Source organism: Prunus persica, chromosome G1 (genome assembly GCF_000346465.2).
Source record: "Prunus persica cultivar Lovell chromosome G1, Prunus_persica_NCBIv2, whole genome shotgun sequence".
Taxonomy (NCBI): domain Eukaryota; kingdom Viridiplantae; phylum Streptophyta; class Magnoliopsida; order Rosales; family Rosaceae; genus Prunus; species Prunus persica.
This window is the reverse complement of record NC_034009.1, coordinates 5,492,166-5,515,982: the sequence shown is the minus strand read 5'-3', so window position 1 is coordinate 5,515,982 and position 23,817 is coordinate 5,492,166. Positions and strand designations below refer to the sequence as shown.

The 23,817-nt window shown below is 35.8% G+C and overlaps 2 protein-coding genes across 10 annotated transcripts; one reads left to right on the top strand and one right to left on the bottom strand.

Moving 5' to 3' along the window:
• LOC18781360 (elongator complex protein 4) lies at window positions 1,560-8,255 on the bottom strand. 7 transcript variants are annotated; one of them, XM_020555677.1, is made up of 10 exons: window positions 8,152-8,255; window positions 4,859-5,392; window positions 4,022-4,249; window positions 3,651-3,877; window positions 3,479-3,551; window positions 3,223-3,379; window positions 2,597-2,675; window positions 2,199-2,358; window positions 1,996-2,087; window positions 1,560-1,895 (listed from the first exon to the last, which is right to left on the bottom strand). In XM_020555677.1, the coding sequence occupies exons 3-10, from the start codon at window positions 4,152-4,154 to the stop codon at window positions 1,728-1,730; spliced, it is 1,089 nt and encodes a 362-aa protein (XP_020411266.1). In that variant the 5' UTR covers window positions 4,155-4,249; window positions 4,859-5,392; window positions 8,152-8,255; the 3' UTR covers window positions 1,560-1,727. The 7 variants fall into 7 exon arrangements, with proteins under 7 accessions (XP_020411266.1, XP_020411267.1, XP_020411268.1 ...); XM_020555678.1 differs by lacking the exon at window positions 8,152-8,255 and adding an exon at window positions 4,422-4,589 and having other exon boundaries at window positions 4,836-5,587; XM_020555679.1 differs by lacking the exon at window positions 8,152-8,255 and adding an exon at window positions 4,422-4,589 and having other exon boundaries at window positions 4,859-5,587.
• LOC18778482 lies at window positions 17,888-23,522 on the top strand. 3 transcript variants are annotated; one of them, XM_020561393.1, is made up of 6 exons: window positions 17,888-18,116; window positions 18,363-18,606; window positions 19,260-19,363; window positions 19,932-20,108; window positions 20,928-22,777; window positions 23,143-23,522. In XM_020561393.1, the coding sequence occupies exons 2-6, from the start codon at window positions 18,404-18,406 to the stop codon at window positions 23,293-23,295; spliced, it is 2,487 nt and encodes an 828-aa protein (XP_020416982.1). In that variant the 5' UTR covers window positions 17,888-18,116; window positions 18,363-18,403; the 3' UTR covers window positions 23,296-23,522. The 3 variants fall into 3 exon arrangements, with proteins under 3 accessions (XP_020416982.1, XP_020416979.1, XP_007214633.1); XM_020561390.1 differs by having other exon boundaries at window positions 18,322-18,606; XM_007214571.2 differs by lacking the exon at window positions 17,888-18,116 and having other exon boundaries at window positions 18,123-18,606.

Genomic DNA, 23,817 nt, shown 5'->3' with positions numbered 1-23,817 from the left:
ACCTCGTTAGTACGATTTTGCCCACTTCTATAGTTGTCCATCGCTTTTGCTAGGGCATTTCTCCATTTTCCCAACTCTTTATTGAGAATTTTCCACCTACTGGATAATGCCATCTCCGTACGAGTAGACCCCGGAATTTTTTCACAAAATTCGGCATGAATTTTTTTCCACATATGAAAAAATTTCATTTCATTGCCGGACACGGGACAATGACAAATTTGGAGCCAAGCCTCACACAAAGAAACATCTTCCATTGTGCTCCAAGCCCCTCCGGTTTCGATAGAAGAAGCCATAAAAATATGAAATCAAAATGCTAGATGAAAAAGAGGAAAATGTTGTGTAAAAAGAGTGAATATTAGTAGAAGTATAATGAAATGTAAGAGTATTGGTGTTGAAAGTGAAGGGTATTGATAGGTATTTATAGAAAAAAATACCATAATTTTTTAGAATTTTTTTGAATTTTTTTTCATATTTTTTTCACCCAAAAAAGCCTCAGCCGTTGGATTAGAAAGGAGAAGCAGATCGGAAGGCACTGAGCGCGACACGTGGCAGCCTACCGTTGGCGCTGGCGTCAGCGCTGACGTCAGCGCGCGCTGATTCAAAATTTTTTTACCGTTGGCGCGTGCATTGCATGCGCCAACGGTAAAAATTTTTCGACAGCCCTAGCTGACGTCAGCGTGACGCCAGCGCTGACGTCAGCACCCGCGTTTTGGACCTGGGGCTGGTTTGGCCTTCGGGCTGGCCCGAGTTGGTGGGTCCCACACCAAACCCGGGCCTGGGCTGCACGCTGGAGCGAAAATTTTTTTTTTTTTCTGCCCTTGCCTCGGGCTGGGCTCCTTCGCTGGAGCCACTCTTAGAGATGATGGGAGGCTGAAATTCTTCTACATGGTTGCCCTAGCCCTCTCACAGTAAGGTTGTAAGAGGGATTTGTTGAGGGGTACAACCCTGTCGTCCAATAATAACACCACACGTGATCGGATGACTATTAAAGATCCTTTCATTATAACCCCTTCGTACAACAATCTGTTGAGAATCTTTTGTTAGGAGGGAGTTGAGATGGACTAAAGAATTGTACTCGTAAAAGTGGACTGAGTTAAGCTACTTTTAAATTTTTCCATATCCGTACTCTTCTTAATCCATGTAATGTAAATGCACGTTTAGAGGAGTAATTAGTGGCAAGGGGATAAGAGAGCATTTAACCTTGCAAGTCATGTGTTCCAGGAAACAAAAAAAGAGTAATTGGTTAGTAGCTTCAAATTTCGAGGAAATATATCCACTTCACATATTGGCACCCAGTGGGTGGTGGCCCAAATTTCCATGGCACCCAGGCTATAACGAGGAGTTTAGAGTGAGAAGTTTATTTGAAGGGTTCAATCCCACCATCAATAGATGTGAGGAAACCAATGGACGTAAACATTTTAAATAGTTTCATGGTTGAATTGAATCCCTCAAATAAGCTCCTCACTCTAAACTCCTCATTGTAGAAGCTCCCCCCAAATTAAGACTGAAGCCCAAAACTTGTTCAATCTTGATATCAGAAATTAAAAAAGAAAGAAGGATAAAAAAAAAAGGGCCTAAATTGCCGAGAATACACGAGCAGCCCTGCATGAAACTCCTGGCTCTTAGGAATTTTTTGCAATCATGGTTGATGGCTGATTCTTATATTTTACCGTAACAAACTGAATTTCTTATCAATGACATTTCTAAAATGAATATGAAGTTGGGAGCTAAAAATCAAGCGTCCCACTTTTAGAGGACACAGAACAACTACCGGTAGTGCCATATGAACTCCCGCTTGAGCCATCAATAGGGGCTTGGTTTAGGCATTCTAAAACCATAAACCTCCGTTTTTTCAACTTTATTGACAAGGTTGTTGCCTCAAGAATCACAGGAACCTGCTGACACGTTAGAAATTATAAATAACAATCAAGCCGAATTACATAATGAAGAAGCAGATCAGCAGGGAAAGAAATCAATTGAGAACAATGGTCGTACCTGTGTATTAAGACGTGCTACTTTCTGCACATTCAGAAGGCCAACCATGTCCTGGTAACCAGTAAGGAGTTTTTCCAATTCCTTGTCCTCGTCTGAATGAATGATCCAGATTAAAAATATCAATAAGTAAAGAAAGATTCATAAAGATTATGGTTGACAAATTATTTGGCAGAGGAAAAGCAAATGTGAAAGCTGATATTTACCTGGAATTGCTTTGACCGACAGCAAGGTGTCCGCCATGTGCTGCCATCTTTTACAGGAGGATGGCGAAAGAAGATTAGGTGGAAATGTCACAAAAGCAACTGCATTTGAAGATCTAACCATGCCTTTTAGAGATCTAACAAAGGAAAGCATTTCCCATTCCTGCAATGCGATAGTACTATGCTCAACTTCAGAATCAAATTGCAGAGAGTTTGAAACAACAGGAAATGTGTTGTTATCCTATATCTCATATTTTTTTCCGACATAAGGTTTTGGAAAAGGGGAAGGCAGTACAGAAACACTAACAACAAAACTGCTAAACGGAGGAAACAAGAGGCATCCGTAAACCCGAGGATAAATGTACTTAAGAGTTTAGGAGCAAATAACAACCACCACTAACCATGTTGGAAAATTCACACTGTGGAGCACAGAACGATTGAATGGCAATACGACCAACAGAAGAAATGCTTCCATCACTTCTGTATGTTCAGCCAAAAGAAGGAGAAAATGTTATGATCAGATATTAAAATTAAAAAAATATACATATGACCATGACCATCTAAAATGCCTTATTAATAGTTTCATTACAAGCCAACTAGTGCGTTTTTAATGAGAACTCTTAATGACTCAAATTTAAATTTTATAAGAAATCAACAAGAAGTCATTAAAACTAAATGAGACTAGCAAAAAAACTGGCGGCAATCTCATATGAGTTTTTAAGATCAGAGAGGTTATAACTTACGAACATAGTTGTTAGATAAATAAAAAGGAATGTGATAATTTCATTTCCTTGCATTAGCTGCAAAAATGAGTCAAATGACTACCAAAGCCATTTCAATTTTTTGAAATTTGTATTGGGCGCAGGCCAACCAGCCACATATCATCTATCCTCTCCCCTCTCAAACACTTCAAGCAAAAAAAACATGCTATTTTGACATTGTGAAAAACCAATCGATATACGTATATATTCACTAGCCAGACATGACTGAAGTAAAGGCATGAAAGCATATATCAATAGTACTATACCTTGGAAATTGAGATAAAAATGTGGCACAACGGTCATTAAGGGTAACAAGATTTGGAGAATCTTGAATGCTAATGCAATCTATATGCTTGCCACTTAGAAATTGCCTCTCCAAGGGCTTCCGCAAGTCAAATTCATTGCAGAACTCATGTTTTCCACCTGGGCAGCGACAACATAACAAACTGCTCTTGAAATCTAAACCAGCTATGAGCCAACAAGACATATTTCATATAAATAAAATAAGGACAAACTTGCCACCTTGACTATCAAAACTGTGCTGATTTTCACCAAAATACTTCTTATATTGCCAAGCTATCCTCAATCCTTTCTCCTGAAATTTTAGAAAACAAAGAATTAATTTCTTAATGTTCACCCAAAAGACCAGATTATGAACAAATACATAGAGAGAAGGATTGAAGAAGAGAACAACCTGGTCAGGATCTCGATGACTAGACTTATCATCTTTGGGTACCGCTGGACTAGGCAAAGTACCAAGAAATTGTCTTGGGTCCTTAGATGGGCTTGCATAGAGAAGGGGTTGATTGTGAACGAGTCCTTGAGACATAAAATTCCTAAGCAAAAGCATATGATGAGGTGCTTCCGCATCCTCCATCACCATGACTAGGCTTCCTAGAGAAAACCCACCACCTAAAATCTCTACAAACAAAAGAAAACTGAATAAAACTTCTATACAATAAAGATTATGCAATCATACAAAAACAAAATGATAAAACATTTCCAATTTAATCTCTCCAGATCAGTTTAACTAATCCCACAAAACTATTTGTGATAGAAGCTTACTATCAAGGTCTGGTATCCCAGATGAAATAAACATTGTGCCATTAGGGCCATGCTTGAGTCCGGGGATTTGAGATGAGTTTGCAGATGCAAAGTTGCGGGAGAAGCTACTTGTCCGAGTCTTGGTCACAGACATGGCTGCAGAATCACTCTCTACCACTCTCAATCAGAGCATCCAAATAACAGGGGAATGAAGATTGCAGCTCTGTCCTGAATAATAGATGCCTGCAGCTGAGATTTGCAAGAATAAAACAAAATTCAAAAATCTTATCAAATGGATAATAACCATCATCCAGTGACATAATGACCAGCTAAAGGAACAAAGAATACCACGTTAAATCTAAAGACAAAATAAGTTACAACTACATACAGACCATTCCAACAAGAACACTGCAGCTTTTACCTTTAACAACTCAGAGCATTAACCTCACTCAGGCATTACGATTTGATTCCACTCAAAGCGTTTAACTAAGTGTGTGTTTGGATGAGGGACTTTGAAGCTATGTTGCACCGATATGGATACGGGTAAAACGATACGATACGATACGCCGATACGGAAAATCTCCACAAACTAGGATACGGGTACGGCACCGATACGGCGATTAAAATAATATATATAAATAGAAAATTTGATATTTCATCCATAATAAGTTCAAAACATTAACAAAATATAAGTCCATTTTGACACTTCCAACTTCACAAATTAACCACACAACAGCTTATTAAAGAATATACAGCCATCCCCACCCCAATATTATCCATATACCTATTATCTAATTGACAACACAGCAGCATATTAAAAGAATAAGAAGAAAACCTTGAGCTGCGTAAGAAACCCACCCAACCAAATGAATCTGAGATGGCGATGGCGACGGGTGTGACGGCGATTGCTGGTGGGTTCTCTTCCTTCTTCCTTCTTCCTTCTTCCTTCTTCCTTCTTCTTTTTCCTTTTTGGTTGCCGTCTGAATCGCCCAAAAGAACTAGCCTCTCAACAGAGGCAGGGTCTTTAAAATTCTAAGTTTTAAGTTTACATTTTAACCCCAAATATTCAATAACTTTCAAAATCACCCCCAAATTTTCAAAATATTTTCACTTTTATCCCTTGACGTATCGGGACCGTATCGATGGGGTATCGGAGCTGTATCGTAAAGTCAACAGCCCAGAAAAGTCTATGATATGCCACGTGGCATATCAGATACGTATTGGGGCCGTATCGTATCGGAACCCTAAAAAGTATAATTAATAATACATAATTGGAACTGAACCTGGCTTGAAATTAGTTTTCTAATCTTTTTTCATGAACTTCATGATAAAGGCCTTCTTCTTTTCAAGTGAAATTTTGTCTTATCATTTGCTAGCAACTCAATCACATCCCTAACAAAACATTTCAAACAAATTAATTGATGGAAATGTCATGTGCCACAACCATCAAATATAAACAGAAACAATACAGAGCTATGTTGCACCGATACGGATACGGCGATACGATACGATACGATACGCCGATACGGCAAATCTCTAAAAAATAGGATATGGATACGGCACCGATACGGCGATTAAAATAATATATATTTAAAAATAATATAACTAGAAAATTTGATATTTGATATTTCACCAATAATAATTTCAAAACATTAACAAAACACATAACTTCATTCAAATCTTCATAAACAAAGCAAAAATTAACCAAAACACACAAAATACAAGTATCCATAAACAAAGCACAAATTAAAACATTAGAAATGAAACCCCTTCTCCTCCTTCTTCTTCTTCTTCTTCTTCTTCTTCTTCTTCTTCTTTCTTCTCTTTTGTTTGGCCTCTGTTATGTTGAAATGAAACCCCAAAAACCTAGCCTCTCGACAGTCAGCAATCTGAAATTATAGTTTGTGTTTTTACATTTTAACCCCAAATGTTTAGAAACTTTCAAAATCACCCCCAAAGTCTGCAAATATTTTCGTTTTTACCCCCAGACGTATCGATGCCGTATCGCGACCGTATCGGGACCGTATCGAGGACGTATCGCGACCGTATCGAGGACGTATCGGATCCGTATCGAGAAGTCAACATGCCATATAAGTCAACGATACGCCACGTGGCGTATCGGATACTTATCGGAGCCGTATCGTATCGGAGCCGTATCCGATACGAGCATACCCCTCCAAACTGACGTATCGGTGCATCTGAGATACAGAGTAAACAAATATGACTTTCCCGTCCACTTATAATACAAATAAAACAAAACAGCTGCCACAATGAACTGCACCATGTTTAAATATAAAGCAAAACAATTTGCTGCAAGCTAGAAATAATTCAAGAGACTAGAGAGCATAAATCATTCAACAGTTTAACAAGAGTCATTGAATATGTTGAGCAAAGCTTCAAAATTCAGACATTGCATTCAGATTTGCACATTGTTAGACAGATATGGGAAACTTCACGCAACAGCATCTAAGCTGAGCCGGAGCAAGACCAGCTTAGATGTCAGCGTGGCATGATCTAACTTAACCCGGAAAGCTCCTCCACACCCCATCACCTCTCTCCCAAATCACTTTTAGCTAAGGTGGAAATCTCCACCAAGATAAGATGGAGCAGTAATAAAGGTGACTTTGGAGAAACAGACATGAAAACCAAGATCAAAACTTAAAGTAAATGAAAATGAAAATGAGGTCTTATCATGTCTATGATAACAGACTAAGAGAGTGCAAGGCAACACTAACAAGCACAAACTAGAGAGTTTTGATTATTCCATCTCTGAAGATCAAATCATGTCTGGTTGTAACAAATTGGTGTGGTTACTCAAGAAGCCACACAATGCTTCAGAGAGTTGCTTTATAAAGAATTCTTTTTATATAATAACTCATCTGCTATATATTCTGCCTTTCTTGTTTCGAAAATAGAAAGCACAACAATTCCAACTTGCTGCTAAACCAACAAATCAGATCTCAACTAAAGCATAATCAAGCACACAACTTTAGCAGGATTTTGCTACCCAACAAACTGAAGAGCATCGGAAAACCCGTGGGAAAACAAAGATAAATAGTGTTTTGCACTGTGGGCTCACAATGCTAAATTGACCTTGGTTAAAAGCAGATAAAACTAGTGACGCTAAATTTCTTGTCTTTTGCAAAAATACATGGCTTTTTCCATTGGTTTGACAAACCTCAGAAACAAATTCTCTTGAACCCCAAAAGTTAATCAAACAGAGAGACCCATTTCAAACACATGAAAGCAAAGTTTTTCATTCAAATGGAGAAAAACCCAACGCCCTGATTTTCCATATTTGCCATAAATTGAGCTCACCTGGCGCTGTTGCTGCCCAATTGACAATCATGCATTCCACAGGCTTTAATCCAATAGAAAATAATACTTTTTTGGCAAAAAGAAAATAGTAAATAATACTTCGAAGAAATACAAAATGAATGAACTCAAAGAAATCGACATTGGTACAAAATCTCAGTATCAGTAACATGCTAATGCAGTATATTAGACAGTTGAGTAATAAACATATACACAATTCATAGACCAAGAACAAAGTCCTCTTTCCAAGAAAAATTCAGAAAAAATATTTCAGAAGTACCAAAATGAACAAGTACCCAACGGAACAAATCTGAACACACATGGATACCCTAACCCTTTGTCTGAGAGAGAATAAAGGAAATTATGATTCTTATTCACTAATTGAGAAAAGCGTACAGAAGAGTATTTAACACCTAACTAATCTATACAATAGATAAAGCCACCTGTACAAGCTGTTACAACAGCTCTAACTAATTACTTACAAGAGTAACTAATTACAAACTAATCTAATCAGCTAACTACTCTCTTTAGAGAAACCCTAACCCAGTCAAAATTGAACCACAAATCCATCACAAATTGAACCAAAATCAGAGAAAACGAGTTGGAATTAAAAACTGAAACCAATCGAGCGTCTGAGGAAATTTCAAGGGCAACACTCACTATGGCACATAAAATGGAAGCATTTGGATACCTTAAATTACAGCATAATGATAGAATAGAATCTATCGACAACAAAATCAGGAAATGCAAACACAAGATAATCTTGGTAAAACAAATAGAAGAAATCAAAGAACAAAGAAAGGAAGAAGAAGAAGAAGCCAACGAGCAAAACTTACCTTGAAACGTTTTGTTTCTTAAGCTGGGAAACTAGAACCGCGCCTAATGGATTTAGGCAGAGGGATTTTTTTTCCCGCTAATCACACTGTAAGTCCAGAACGTGTATAGGACTGGGAGGAGAAGATTTAGATGGAATTTTAATTTTGATTGTTCTTCTATTTAAGGGTAATTCGGTCAAATAGAATGTATTGGGCTTTTAGTACCCATTGGGTTTTTGGTACCCATCCGGCGTGAAAAATTAGGGAGCTTCTCTTTTTCTTTTTCTTTTTCCAAAAAGTACGTTGTTTTGTTTGGACCAGGGCTTAAAAAACCGAAAAAAGAGGAAATGTGGACTCCCATGCGCGGGCCTTAACAACATTCCATCTACGGCCTGCATAAAAAAGAATAAAAGGCTTTAAACTCTTGGACTTTTAACAACAAGATTTTCTTGTAATATGAAACATTGTCAGACAATAATTGTAGGTTAATTATAATTTTATTTTTTTTCTATGACTTATTAATGACATTGATATTGTTTAAATTATAAGGATATTTGGTTGTTAATTTTTTTTATAAATCTTTTAGCCTTTCAAAATTGGTTGTAATACAAATGACGTAATTTATATAGAAGCTAAATCTAAGAACATATCTCAAGTTCAAATCTTTCCTCATACAATTAATCAAAAATTTATTGCCAACTAACTTTTAATCTAGTCGTACTACTCTTATCTATACTAGCCTCTTTGCACGCTCTTTGGTGCCTGTGAGAGGTTTTTTTTAAAAAAATTTAATTTATTTTAGAATTAAAAAAGATAATGGGTAGTTGTATTCCATAAAAATAGAATCCATTAATTGATTTTTCTTTTAATTTTAATTTTTTTAATATAAAAAATGTGAATTTACCATATTATCCTTAGTTAATTAATAATTTCAATTCTTAATGTTTGCATTAAAAAATGACATTTTCTAATATCTTAAATATTTTACTATTCTCTTCTTTTTGTTTTATATAGACTAGCCTCTCACGCGCTTCCGCGCATGCGAGAGGTTTTTTTTAAAAAAAATTTAAATTTATTTTAGAATTAAAAAAGATAATGGATATTTGTGTTCCATAAAAATAGGATTCATTATCTAAATTTTCTTTTAATTTTAATTTTTTTATTACGAAAAATTATGAATTTACCATATTATCCTCATTTAATTAATAATTTCAATTCTTAATATTTGCATTAACCAAGAGCATTTTCTGGTATTTTAAATATTTCACCATTCTCAGCCTTTTGCTTTATATATATAGATTAAAGATATCATAAGTTGAAATCATCCCTCAAAGAAAAAGGCTACCGTCTCCACTCATAAAGTGGACCTTATGCAACTCTTGACAATGTCCACATGCTTCAGGTCAGTTGTTCTCTAACATGCTCAATTAAATATATGCTAATTGTGAAGCACATTTAATTATGTTGTTGACCCACTTGCAATTTTAAGATTAGGATATACTCTACCTCTCAAGTTATGATTTGACAAACTTATTTTTCTTAACAGGACTTAGTCAAGTTGGCTAGAATGGAAATACTTCTCACTCTGCATCTGATTTCAAATTCCTCTCCTCATAGTTTAAATTAGATTAAAGTAGAATATCAATTATATACAAATATAAATAATAATAAAAGTGCTACTATTTTCACCGTTTGTCATATTTTCTCATCCACCTTATCTTCCCCCACCACCATATAAATTTGAAAAAAAACACAATCTTATCTTTCCACCCACCATTATTCTTAAAATACTCTTTAATTATTAATTCAAGAAAATTCTCATATTTATTAGGTTAGTAAATTAATTCAACCAAAGCTCCCCCACCCACCCAACCTGGTCAGCCACTCCAACCCATCCATCGACAACCCCCCTATGCTCGTCAGAAACACCTATTTTTCTCTCTCTTTCTTTCCCCATTCTACTTCAAGCCTTTGGCAAGAATAACACCCATCTTGTGCTCTTCTTCAAAACCCCAACAACATAGTCTGTCTTGTAGTCAATCTCATCGTTGTAGAAACAATTACATGATCTCTTGTGGGAGTTGTTTGGACCACCAATTGTTGTTGTTATTGCTCATCATTTGCATAGAGATCTTGGGATCTAGATCTAGATTGGCACATATAGATTGGCACATAGAGACAGAGATATAAAGAAAATGAGGATTTGTCAGAGCAAGGGGGAGGGCATCGTCATCGATAGGGTGGGATGACTGACAAGTGTGTGGATGGGGGAGCTTTAGGGCCAGTTTGGCATTGCTGTGCTGTGAAAATAATCGATGTGGCATTGCTGTGCTGTGAAAATAATCGCTGTCAGATTTGCTGTGAGAGAAATCAGCTATAAGAAAAAACAGTTTGGCGTTTGGTAAAATATTGTTAAAAGTATTGTTGGTATTGATTTTATGCATAATCAAAAAATGATTGCTGCATAATCATTAAACCCAGTGCCTTTTCGAAACTGATTCCTGTATAATCAAAAAATGAAAGCATTTTCTCACAGTTTACCAAACGGGTTGGGCTTCTCAAAATTTTTTAAAAATTACTTATTACCCCAAATAAGCAATACCAAACAGACACTTAGTAGCTATTGGTTTTATATAAATAAATAAAAATTAATTAGTTTTTTTTTAAAATTTTATTAAAATTTAATATTTTTATGTCTATGTTAAGTTAATGGACTTGTGTCAAAAAAATAGATAGGTGACAGAAAGGACACATGAAAAATGGAAACATGAGACTCTATAATAGGTAGGTTACGTGAGTTGAGGTTTTTCTTTAAAAAGAAAAGTAAAGGTGAGGAAGGTTACCTCATCCCAGGGCCAGGGCATACCAATACCTCTTTGAGGACTTACAGAAGGAGTCTTAGAGTATCTCTAGCATAGTCTCCAAATTTTAGCCAAATTTTAGCTAAAATAGCTAGAAAATCATTATAGCAAACTACTTAAAAGTAGTAATGTTCTCTACTTTGGCTAATCTCTAATATTTTATTATTTATCTCTCCTCCTCTCTAAATTAAAAGTTCATTAAAAAAATAATAAAAAAGTAAGAGATGAGAAAGGGTTGTGTGCCTAGAGAGAGAAAATAGGAAGAAATGGATAACCCTTAATTTCGCTCTTCTCCTCTCCAAATGTAAAGAGTCACCAAACTCAAATAGGGAGTTCACCAAAATAGAAAGCCAAATAGTAAGTATGCTGGAGTTGCGTTTTTTCCATTTTTTTTGTTTTTATAGATTACCCACCAAGAGGGATTGTCAGCAACGGGACTCGAACCTAGACCTTGATAGCGAACAAAATGATCCTTACCAACTCAACCATCCTTCGTTGCCTGAGTTGATATTTTTTCCCTAAGACCATAGAAGTCATTTTACAAATGGGTAAATTTGTCTTTAAAATTTGGAAGAAAAAATAAGTGGAAAAATAGAATAGTGGGTGGAAATAGCATAACTCATAAAAATAAACTTATTTCTATGTAATCAGTTTTTGTTTGACCTTGTAAATTGAGAATATACAAAAGAAACTCAAAGCCAGACAAAATGCATCAAATCTTGTAATAATATTATACAAGAACATTATATTATATATTTATAAGAGCCTATTTTGTCCATATTTCTTTATTTTATTTTATTTTATTTATGAGGAAACTGAAATTACAAAATGAAACCCCTAGGACAAGAAAGCCCAAAGGGATCAAAATAAGAAGAAGAATAGATTGGCAAAGAAAGTCCAAGCTCCCAACTAACTTGTGATGAGAGCCCATGAACTAGCTTGGTAACCGCATCCACAGTGAAGTTTACCTCCCTAAACACATGCTGAAAGGAATAGAAGCTATAGCAGAGTTAAGGAACCAGAGATCTTGAATAATTCTTTACATATTCCAAGGGGAAGTAACTTTTTTGAGGACATTGTCAATAACAAGTTTAGAGTCACCTTCTACGACAATCTGACCCCAACCTCTATCAATAGCAACATCGAAACCATCCCGAAGAGCAACATTTTCAGCCACATTTATGAAATTTTCACCAATGTTATTGGCGCTAGCCAGTAACACATGACCATCACTATTTCGAATGACAAACTAATGGTAGATTAAGAATTAATGACAGACCCATCAAAGTTAATTTTGATCCAGCCTGTAGGAGGTGCCATTTTATCACCATACGTATATCATTTCTCTTTTTGACCAAATGGTTATGCTGTCAATAATTCATACCAACAGTAGCTTCGGCGTGAAAACAACTAGTAAGGGTGTGGCTGAGAATCTCGAAACAGCAGATTATTCCTGGCCTCCCAGATCTGCGAGCGAATGAGAATAGCTTTGGACAAGTGATCCAGATCTTGGAGTTGGGTAGTGCAATCCAAAAAGGATAACCAACTAATGAAATCACCAACTGGCAAAGGAAGAGAAGGGAAAACAAAGGAACATCCCCAAACATTCCTAGTAAAGCTACAATCCACAAATAGGTGTTGAATGGTCTCAAGCTAGTCCTGGAAAACAAGGGCAGTCAGGACACAGTTGAGGCATAAATCTGTGAAGTCTAACTCTCATTTGAAGTCTTTTCTAATAAGTATCTAGGCAAAAATCTTCACTTTATGAGGAATTTCAAGTTTCCATATTTTCTTGAGAAGACAAGCTTGAGGGTGGGAGGGGTACTGCTCTTGGACTTGAATATTTAGGCACGTTTAATGGTGAAGGAGTCACTAGGGTTAGGGCCTCAAACCATTTTATCCTACAAATTAGAGATGGGAAGAGGAACTGTTAAAATTTTATCAACTAAATCATCATCCAAAACTTGGGAGAGTTTATTTATGTTTCAATTTGTTATTGGTAATAAAATCCGAGACTTTCTAGTCAACATTCAAGGGAACTCTTTGCTGCTAAGGAATTGGATCAAGAAGAAGGAAAGACAAAACCCAATGGGAGATCTAGAAAGAGATGGAACCGCCATTTCCCACCACCCACCTAAGACCTTTGCATAAGACATGTCTTGCATCCAAAATACATTTCTAAGCAACATAATGATTTGATTTTTTCTTGAGAGTAAAGAAATTCTCATGTCTGAGATACTTCTGAGTAACAATCTTAACCCACCAATTAGAATGGTCTGTGAGGCATTTCCACTTGAGCTTAGCTAGAGCTGCAAGATTAAACTGGTTAGCAAGTCTGACCCTTAAGCCACCAAGGTCTTTGGGAAGGCACACATCCTTCCAAGAGATAGGAGGGTTCTTATCACTACCCCCAAAAAAGGTCCTACAACATTTGTTCATTTCTTGAACCACTTGAGGGGGGCATCTAAAACAGGACATCACATGATTAGACATACTAGACACATTAGACTTAATTGGGGTTAGTCTTCCAGCCCTAGAGAGGGTATTAGCTTTCCACCCTGCAAACTTTGAACGAATTCTATCAATTAACTCCTTTGCATTATGAACCAAACTTAATTAAACAAGCTTTTATGTAGTTCCAATCGAGGAGATCATAAGCTTTCTCAAGGTCTAATTTATGTGTCATTGCATCCAAAGAACCTTTTTTCTTTTTAAAGTCACTAAACAATTCATGAGCAATTAAAATATTGTTAAAAATAGACCTCCCAGGTGCAAAGGCACCTTGGTTTGGAGAGATACACTTAGAAAGGATGAGCCTAAGTCTAGTGATGATGATTTTAGTAATAATCTTATAAACAACATTGTAGAGACTGATAGGCCTAAAATGATTTACAACTTTAGGTTTGTTAACCTTAGGAATCAAAGCAATATTGGTGTGGTTTATGGGGTTGAGAGGAAGGTTATTCATAAAGAAATCATGAACAAGCTGAATAAGAAGATGCTTGGTCTCAACTCATGGAAATGAAGTGTTATTGAAATTTTTGGCGGCACCGCCCTCACCAAAAACATTAGTTTGAGAAAGTACTTAAAACAAAATGAGAATAGACTTCCCAACAACTAGTTTTTGCAGTTCCTTTTGACATTATTGGTGGACCAAATAACAACATGTATTGGTTGGATCTTAGTATATAGAGTACAATAAGCAGATTATTGCAATATTTTCTTTTCTTCTTAATTATTATTTTGTATATCATGAGGCTTCTAAATTATGGTGGTAAAACATTTATTTTGTAAATAAAATTATATTTGTAAGAGTATTTTCAAGAGATATTTTAAATTAATATGTTAAATTTGAATTTGACGACTTAAGTTATTTAACATTTTGTAAATTTCTTTAACTTCACCCGAAATATTAAACACTATATTATGTCAAACCATTTGCAATGAACAAAATCTATCTTGAAATAGTAAAGGCAATCTACTATTTTATACCATACAAAAAGTGATAAGAAGTTGGCAAATAGATTAAACAAACTAAAGACATGAACAAGATACAAAAAGGAAATTAAAATAATGATGTAGGAATAATCATGAAGTTAGTGGGGGTTAGATAAGAGGGTTCCAAAACTAGAAAAGCCAAAATGGAGGTAAAATATTAGAAAGCCAAACTATGTTATGCTTGTTTAGTGGTACTTTATTCTTTGTGCTCCTACGAAGAGAGGCACATCCAAAAATAAAAATGCAATATACAATATTATCCTAAGTAAAAAGAACAAGGGAGAGAAATGATAAACTCCGATCCTGTGTGTGAAACTTTATGATCTCTAATGGAGATCAATGGAGTCCAATGCAGTATTATAAAATAAATAAATAAATAAATGAAAAGAAAACAAGAGGCTCCTACCAAAAAATATAAAAATAAAGAAAATAAATAAATATATCGAAAGGCTGCGGTTGAGCTATCAGTCTTTCATACGTATTTTACTTTGACCAAGTCTAACTTGTGTGGGCCCTTAAATGATTAAATTAATATTAAAAAACGTGCCTTTTATTGATGTAAAGAAAAAGAAAAACATGTTACTTTCAGATGTAAATATTATGATTGGTAAGAGAGAGAGCGAAACACATCCACGCCACGTCAGTTCTGGATATGCCCAGAATATTTATTAGTTGAATTTTCAATCCTGCCCTTACATGTTTGCGTATCCTAATTTTATTCCCCAATGTTCTTCGTAGGGATGGGCACTCAAACCGACGAACCGGAAATTCGAGCCGAACCGTACCGAATCAAACCGGAAAAAAACCGAGTTGACCAAAAAGTCAAAAACCGGTCAAAAACCGAACCGGACCGGTTTGGACCGGTTCCGGATCCGGTTCCATGTCTTCAAAAACCGAACCGGGCCGAACCGAACCGGTGAAACTAAAAAAATATATAATTTCAATATATATTTATATTTAATGCTATATTTTTAATTTCACTAAAAAAAAACCTAATATTTATCCAAGTTCAATGTCAAAATATCTCTCTTTTCTTACTTTAATATTTATTTTTTATATGAAATTGAGTAATTTGTTAATTTTCAAGTAAAAAAATAATATTTCAGTTGAGAATTGTATTAAAAAATAATTTAAAAAAATAATTTTTATAATCCGGTTCAAAACCGAACCGGAACCAGAACCGGACCGAAACCGGTTCAAACCGAACCGGACAGTTTTTGAAATTTTTTTTATTAAAACCGAACCGAACCAAACCGGATGAATAGTACCGGATCGGTTCTAATTTTAGGCAAAAACCGGTCCAAACCGAACCGTGCCCACCCCTAGTTCTTCGTATTTCCGCTCTTTTGTTTGCTTTCGCTTTCGATTTCGATATTGCCAAGCCTTTTTTTTTTTAAATTAACACCGAATCTTTTTCTTACCAGCGGTAAAATTTTGTCAGCGTCAAGCATATCGATAGTTGTTTGAAAATAATAGTGCTCATTGCTTATTGTTTTATGACATAAATTAACGGTGTTTTTGTTTTGGTATTTTTATATTAGATAATATGATGATTTCATCTTAAGTTTCGCACATGATTCTTTAGAATCTTAAGAAATTGACTTTTTTTTTAATGAAACTTTCTAAATTTTTTGAGTTATTTCAAATTGGTATCCAATCTCGTAAGAATTTACAAACTCATACATTAAACCCTATAAGCAAGTCTATTCGTTAGTCAAACAATTGATTAGTAGGTTTCTTTCACCTCCTTTTTATTTAAGTGGGGATTACTAATGCGAGTCCCACCAAACGCACCTACCTAGAAGTTCTTACTTAAGCCCACGTGAAAGGTGGCGGACAAAATAAAACCATTCTCCTTAGCTTGTTTTTATGTCTGACAACAAAAAGGAGATAGTGCTTTTTACCCAGGCGAAAAAAACTTACATGTAATATGGATAGTGCTATTTGTTATTTCTAATTAATAATATAATGATACGTGAAAAAATTATGTTATATGTTATTATGTTATTGGCCGAGAATAGAAAAAAATGATTTATCCATTATATGAAAGTTTCTCTCAGCTTAAACACCTGCAGCCAGTCATAAATCGTCGACCACCCTCCTCTCGGACATATTTTTTTCTAGGTTTCTGGCTTCTGGTTTGTTGATTTTTTGGATTTCTGGTTTATTGATTTTTTTGGGTATATGGGGTTTATTTTCTTATATGTATCAGTGTAATCTAATAAATTACACCACCTAACTTTCTCCCGCTCTAGATTCTTCCAAAATAATAGGGAACATGCACGCGTTTCTTTAATAATTCCTTCACCTTGTTACAAGTTTTTTTTATATTAATTTTCTTTTGTTGCTAAGTTTTATGACTTTTTTGAAGGTGATTGAGGACCTACTTTTTTTAAATTATAAATATTTTATTTTACGAGAGACGAGGACCTACTTTGTTTGATCTGATCCCATCATTTTTCATGGAAATTGCAAAGTATTTACCACGACATACATCTACATCATACATGTAGTCATATCTCTCTCTTAGGTACTCATCCTTTTTGGGAACTTTGCTCTATTATGTGTAGTTGAATTGTTATAAGATTAAGTTTTCTCCAAATATGTTTCATACGTTATTTTCAACACTAGACGTGGTAGGCTTTGACCGCGGCATTGCTTGCTTCATGTGATGACGGTGGTGCTCATTTGAGTTTGTGTGTATTTTGTGTTTTGTGGGATTAACTTGGAATAATGCTTAGTTTTAGTGTGTGCGTGCGTGCGGTATTTATTTGCTTTAATTTTGTCTTTTTGAGTTCGTTGATTTTATTGCCTATTTTAGCTTGGTGTATTTTACGTATCGTAGAAGTTTTAGTTTTAATTTTATATAAGAGAAGTCTTAGTTGTATTATTGGAACTTATCTAATAAATTTGCATTTTTTTCTTTCAAAATTATATTGAATGAAACAAGATTGGAAAAAAGAAGAAGAATGGAATTGTCTAGCTTGTACCAAGTTACCAACACAGAATTTTTCCCATTTCAATCATTCAACAACAAATGATTGTAACAGAATAACCAAATACTATGTAAGAGATATAATAAGAAATAGTGAAGTACTATTGAGTGTATTTACCAAAAATAATAGAAATAAATATAAAGAAATAAAAAATTGTAAATACCAAATATAGAATAAAAAATTAAAGAGTCGGTTGTGAAAATGAGAGAAAAAAACATGAAGTAATGTGTAAGGTCTAAAAAAATTTCCAACTTTGCTAGAAGGAATTTCAAGTTGGAATTTGACAGAAAAAAACTAAAAATTTCAAGTTGGAATTTCACTTTTTGTAAAAAATAAAAAATAATTTTGTTGTCCGTTGTTTGTTTTCAATAATAGAAGAAGAGAAGTAGATGACAACCCACGGCACCTTCCTAACATTGAAAGAGGTCAAACCAGCACTTCTCCCTTTCTCTATCACCATTTTCTTTTGCCTTTTCTTCTCTCTCTGAACAAACAAACTTGTTATTCTCTCTCTCCAATGCAGGTTGGTGAATCGAAGGAATGAATGTGAAAAAAATAAAAATAATGCTAAAAAGTTGTTTCTTTTTCCTTTGAAGAGTCTGATCCTCCTCCTCATCTCCCAAACTCAAACGTAAGTCCTCTCCTCCACAACTTCTGCCATTTTTTCCACCACACCTTCTCTCTTCTCTTCTCTTTGCTTTATGTTATCCAATTATCCAATTTCTCCTTTCTTTCCTGTACCAAATTTTATGCTCTCATATTTCTCTGTTGGCTGAGACAAAATCCTAATTGGGTTCATGCTCTTAACCTCTGTTTCTGCTCACAATTTTTTGCAGAAACCGTGCCAAAGTTTGTACCTTTTTTTCTTCCCTTTCAGCATAATTGACAATTGGGTCTTTGGAGAATTGCGAGAAAGCCATGGCGCCAGCTCCAATTGAGTCGACATTGCCCGAATCGTCGTCTGCGAGCTCCCCCTATGTTCCTGAGAGATCTGAGGCTGAGAATCGTCGTTTCAAAGACCTTAGAAGTGTGCAATGGCGCATAAATCTTGGGATTTTGCCCTCTTCTTCTTCTTCTTCCATTGATGATCTTCGTCGGGTCACAGCTGATTCTAGAAGGAGGTACCTCTAACATGTCTCTTAATGATTTCTTCAACTTTTTATGCGTAGAAGGTTGCATTAGGATTCTTGTGTTTCGTTCTTTTTTGGTTAGAACAGTAAAGTCTCAATTTGGTGATGTATTTGGTTTTTGTTTTAAGCTTTTGCTCTGAGTTGATAATTTTATGCATGGGTTTTGCTAGATAATTCTATTTCCTTGACGATTTCCCTTTTTGAATTTTTATATTTTTTGTTCTTTGTTTTTTTTTTTTTTTTTTCATTTTTAAACTCATACGAGGGTTTATAAGATACGGTTTCCGTGGTTTAGTTAATGGTCAATGGATTTTCTACATTTTGTTGCTTATCAGCTGTAAATTGTTGTGGAAACAGGCGTGTTACTTATATCTTGATAAAGCAAGAGGTGTGTCAAGCGACTTGAAATTATGTTTCTTATGTCTTTATGAATCAAGAAGTGGCTTCTTGAATTTTGTGCTTGTATTGGGTACATGCAGTTGATTAGTTGTGTCGATTGATTTGACTCTGAATTATGAAGTTAAGAGCGCTGAATTTAAACAAGTCTAAATTTTTTTTCAGTATCATATTAGACTGCAATGATTTGGTGGTAATTTTTAAGTTTGTGTAATCTTGTGCTGAGTTTACCTTGTCTACATTATTAGATATGCTGGACTGAGAAGGCGCCTTCTGGTTGATCCACATCCCAAAAAGGATGGGAGTTGTTCCCCTGATCTTTCCATAGACAATCCGCTGTCACAAAACCCAGGTAAAATCTTTGGATCCTCCAAAGTGCATATGTGAACTGTAGAAGCTCCAGAAGAACATGGGCGAGCATGTTAACCAGCTATTTTGCTAATGAACACTCAATCCTAAAATTTTCTTGAGCTTGACTTTCCTATGTTGTTTTGTCTGCTGTGTTTTTTCACTTATTCATTATTAGCTTTCTATATGTAGCTGCTTTGTTGAAGTGATCAAATTTGGAGGCCTGCACCATGGTTTGCCTCATTATTGCATATTTTTCAATGAAAGTAAACTGTACTTTCTAAAGGAAAAAAGCTTTCCCTTGTAGATGTGTCAAATGTGTTTACAGATTTTCCTGTATGCTACAATCTAAAACTACTAATGAATAACAGTCTCAGACTGTATTGTTATAACACCCAATCAAATCTGTGGGTGGCACGATAGTTCGTCATTGGTAATAAATTCAAGTTGACCTTTAAATATAAGAATGGAAAGTTAAATGGAGATTTTACTGTTGCAATATGTGCCTAAGTGAGGTTACCTACTCATTGAGTGATGCAGTTGCTAATCTATGCTGTACATCTTACATGCAGATAGCACATGGGGTCGTTTCTTTCGAAATGCTGAGCTGGAGAAAATGGTTGACCAGGACTTATCACGTTTATACCCAGAACATGGGAGCTACTTCCAAACACCAGGATGCCAAGGAATGTTGAGAAGAATTTTGTTATTGTGGTGTCTTAGACATCCAGAGTGTGGTTACAGACAAGGTACATGACATTGACAGTACTCACATCAATTTTCTTTTTCCAAAAACCCTTGAATGTACTTTTTGGAGAAGAGATTTAAATTGTCTTTCTTCTCTGAGTGACTAAGCTTGGCGTTTAGAGCACACTGTCTCGCTGTGTGCGTGTGCGTGTGTGCGTGTGCGCTCGTAGTAGTAAGCACTACACAAGGTCCTGCACTACATTGCTTACATCAGGGTACAACCTGCTTGCTTGGTATACAGACTTGAATTACACGGATCCTGCAATCTCATGTTGTAATGCATGATTTAGTTATTATTGGACCATATTCTGATTACAAAAATCAAACACTACTGGTCTCCCCAAAATGACTAATACAGAGGTTTATTCATTTTTAAAATTTTCAGAATGATTTATAAGGAAAGATTCTTGATTATCAGGTAGTTAGCCAGGCATTTCTTCTCTTGAGTTTTGACTTCTATGGCAGCAAGTAAACCATATTTGATATTATTCTTCAATTTCTTTGACCCTGACATGCTGGGATATTTAACTTTCTTGCCCAATGTGATCAACAAGTTGCTAATCTTAGTGCCTGCAGTTTTTATATTTTATTTAAAAACAATTCAATGAATTATTTCTCTCCTCTCTCTCTCTCTCTCTCTCACACACACACACACACACCCCCTCTTTCCTTAATAAGAAAGAAACAAAAAACCAAAAAACAAATGATCCCTTAGTTATTGAATGTTTTCTAGAAAGGTACATTCACACACATGATCCATGGAAGCAGCTTTTTTCCTTCTAGAAGTTTAATTGTTTTTTTCTCTTTGTTTTTCATTGTAGGAATGCATGAACTCTTGGCTCCTCTATTATATGTTCTTCATTTTGATGTGGAGCATCTATCTCAAGTGCGAAATCTATATGAAGATCACTTCACTGATAAATTTGATGGTCTATCATTTCATGAAAATGATCTCACTTATAATTTTGAGTTCAAAAACTCTCCTGATTCCATGGAAAATGAGAATGGCGCACACGGAAATGCATTTAAACTTAAGAGTCTTGATGAGCTTGATCCTGAGATACAGACCATTGTAATGCTTAGTGATGCTTATGGTGCTGAAGGTGAATTGGGTATTATCTTGTCCGAGAAATTTATGGAACATGATGCGTACTGTATGTTTCATGCTCTAATGAGTGGGGCCCATGGTTCAGTTTCTATGGCAGAGTTCTTCTCTCCCTCCCCTGCTGTTGGATCCCATACTAGCTTACCTCCTGTCATTGAAGCATCTGCTTCGTTGTATTATTTGCTTTCTCTTGTTGATTCATCTCTACACAGCCACCTTGTTGAGCTTGGTGTTGAACCCCAGTATTTTGCACTCCGCTGGTTACGGGTTTTATTTGGACGTGAGTTTTCACTTGCAGATCTATTGATAATTTGGGATGAAATATTTGCATCTGATAATAGTAAATTAGACAAAGGTTCCGCAGATGATGCAGCATCCAGCTTTGGCATACTTAGTACACCTCGAGGAGCATTTATATCAGCCATGGCAGTTTCAATGTTACTCTATTTGAGATCTTCCCTTCTTGCCTCCGAGAATGCTACTTTATGTCTTCAGAGATTGTTAAATTTTCCTGAGAAAATAGATTTGAAGAAGCTGATACAAAAGGCGAAGTCTTTGCAGGATCTTGCTTTGAAGAACAATAGTTCATCCTTATTATTTTCATACATTGGGCCCTATGAACATAGTAAATCAATGGCTGTGAGAGGTCATAGCCTCTCAGTTGATTCTTTTTCTCCAAAAACACCACTAAATCTGGTACCTGAAAGCTACTGGGAAGAGAAGTGGAGAGTTCTGCACAGGGAAGAAGAACTTAGGCAAGATGGTTTGGAAAAACAGGTTCCAAGCCAGAAAAAGCGATGGACAGAAAAAGTAAAATTGAGCCTATCTAGAACAGAATCCGACCCATCTCCATCAAAACCTGAGAATGGCAAAAAGAACCCCAGGTTTTCTGTTCGACGAAGGTTGCTGCAAGACCTTTCTCGAGAACTTAGCTCAGAGGAAGATGGTGAGAAATTGGGTTCTCATGAAGACGAACTCTCTTCAGAAGTTGAGGTCAACAAAGAAGATGGTTTCAGCAAGGACCCTACTTCTGCCACCGAGAACAGATGTTTGAATGAAAATCCGGCTAGTGAAGAAAATTCATCTGTTTTCTCAGACCCAACAAGTCCTCGTAGTGGGGCTAATGATCATGAACCAGAATCAGAGAAAAGTAGTGTTGGATCAAATTTGTCAGTTGATGAAAATTATGATAATTCACGGGATGTATCGGAAGACCCACCTCTTCTGGTTTCTGATCCTTCCAAAGGTGTCTCTCAAACATCTGAATGTAACAATCATTCAATGGGAAATTCAGTGACAGGAAAGGAACGAAAGCTTCTTTCTGGTAAATTCCCGAGGTTTTGGAAGTTTGGATGGAATGCGCCTGGTGAAGGGACATCTGAGAAAGGACACAACGCCCTTGAGGCTACAAAATCTTCCAGTTGTGAAGGTAATCAGAACACAACAAGCTCTTCTGTGGCTGAGGGGTCCTGCAATTATTTAGTTAGCTCCAAAGAAGAAGCTGTTGACCAGAATGTGATGGGTACTTTAAGAAATCTTGGGCACTCTATGCTTGAACATATTCAGGTAACGTTTCTTGTTTTGCTTTCTCTCTAGGGTATAAACTACAATTTGTTTTTTATCGTCAAAGTTAATGCTTCTTATAGGATGCAGAGCACTATAAAATTATATGTTCTAGGAAATGTGTAATGATTGTTAAAGAGGAAGAAATCCAACGAGAAATGGTAATAGTGCGGTATTGGCTAGGGGCAATAACCATGAATTGATAGCTATAACTGGGTACAAAATTCCTTGTAAGCATGGTGTTTCTTTTAAGTTGGTTCCGTGTGCAGTTTTAGGGGTCAAAAAAAGTTGCTCCCAACAACACTTCTTAAGCATGTCAGATTTTATGTCCGCATTGTTCTGACTCTTTAACTAACCATATCTGGCAGGTAATTGAGTCTGTTTTCCAGCAAGATCGGGGTGTTCAGGTTGGGCCATTGGAGAATTTTTCAAAAAACACTTTAGTTGGCAAAGGACAAGTTACAGCCGTGACAGCTTTGAAGGAGCTTCGGAAGATCAGCAATCTTTTGTCAGAAATGTGAGGTGTGCATTATTTATAGATACCTGTATATACATTTTGTAATTAATCTATTCATCTAGTGCCAAAATAAATCTAGTTTTATCCACATTTTTTCTCTTTTGGTAACCTGAGTTTCGGCAGTGGCAGAGACAGATGTGTAAATATGAGTTTCTGTAATAATTTTATGAATTTAAATGTATTATAAGGAGAGTAATTTCAGTGAATTTTGGCTACACATTGGCTTCTCATCACACAGAGATATGCGTTAGTGGAGTGATTATATTTCACAAAATTAAAGGAATTTTGTGTTAAAGCCAAAGAAAAAGGATAACGAAAAGAAGCAAACGTGTCTCTTTACTCCAGCCTCAGAAAACCTAGTGGAGATGCTGAATCCGGGAAAAATTTATGCAAGAAATTGCGAGTTGAACTGTGGAGAAGTTGGTAACGAGCTTGCCAAAGATAGCAGAATCAAACTGTCTTTGAGCATGGCTGTGGAATAATAGTGGTGGAATTCTCGCATTTAATCAATAAGAACATCTATTTG

Excerpts from the sequence above, each read along its gene's own strand:
- LOC18781360 (XM_020555677.1), bottom strand. The coding sequence starts at position 4,154 with ATGTCTGTGACCAAGACTCGGACAAGTAGCTTCTCCCGCAACTTTGCA. Across the intron at positions 3,552-3,650 it reads GTCATCGAGATCCTGACCAG|GAGAAAGGATTGAGGATAGC; the intron begins GTTGTTCTCTTC and ends CTAAAATTTCAG. Across the intron at positions 3,380-3,478 it reads GCACAGTTTTGATAGTCAAG|GTGGAAAACATGAGTTCTGC; the intron begins GTGGCAAGTTTG and ends GTCGCTGCCCAG.
- LOC18778482 (XM_020561393.1), top strand. The coding sequence starts at position 18,404 with ATGGCGCCAGCTCCAATTGAGTCGACATTGCCCGAATCGTCGTCTGCG. Across the intron at positions 18,607-19,259 it reads ACAGCTGATTCTAGAAGGAG|ATATGCTGGACTGAGAAGGC; the intron begins GTACCTCTAACA and ends CTACATTATTAG. Across the intron at positions 19,364-19,931 it reads TCCGCTGTCACAAAACCCAG|ATAGCACATGGGGTCGTTTC; the intron begins GTAAAATCTTTG and ends TCTTACATGCAG.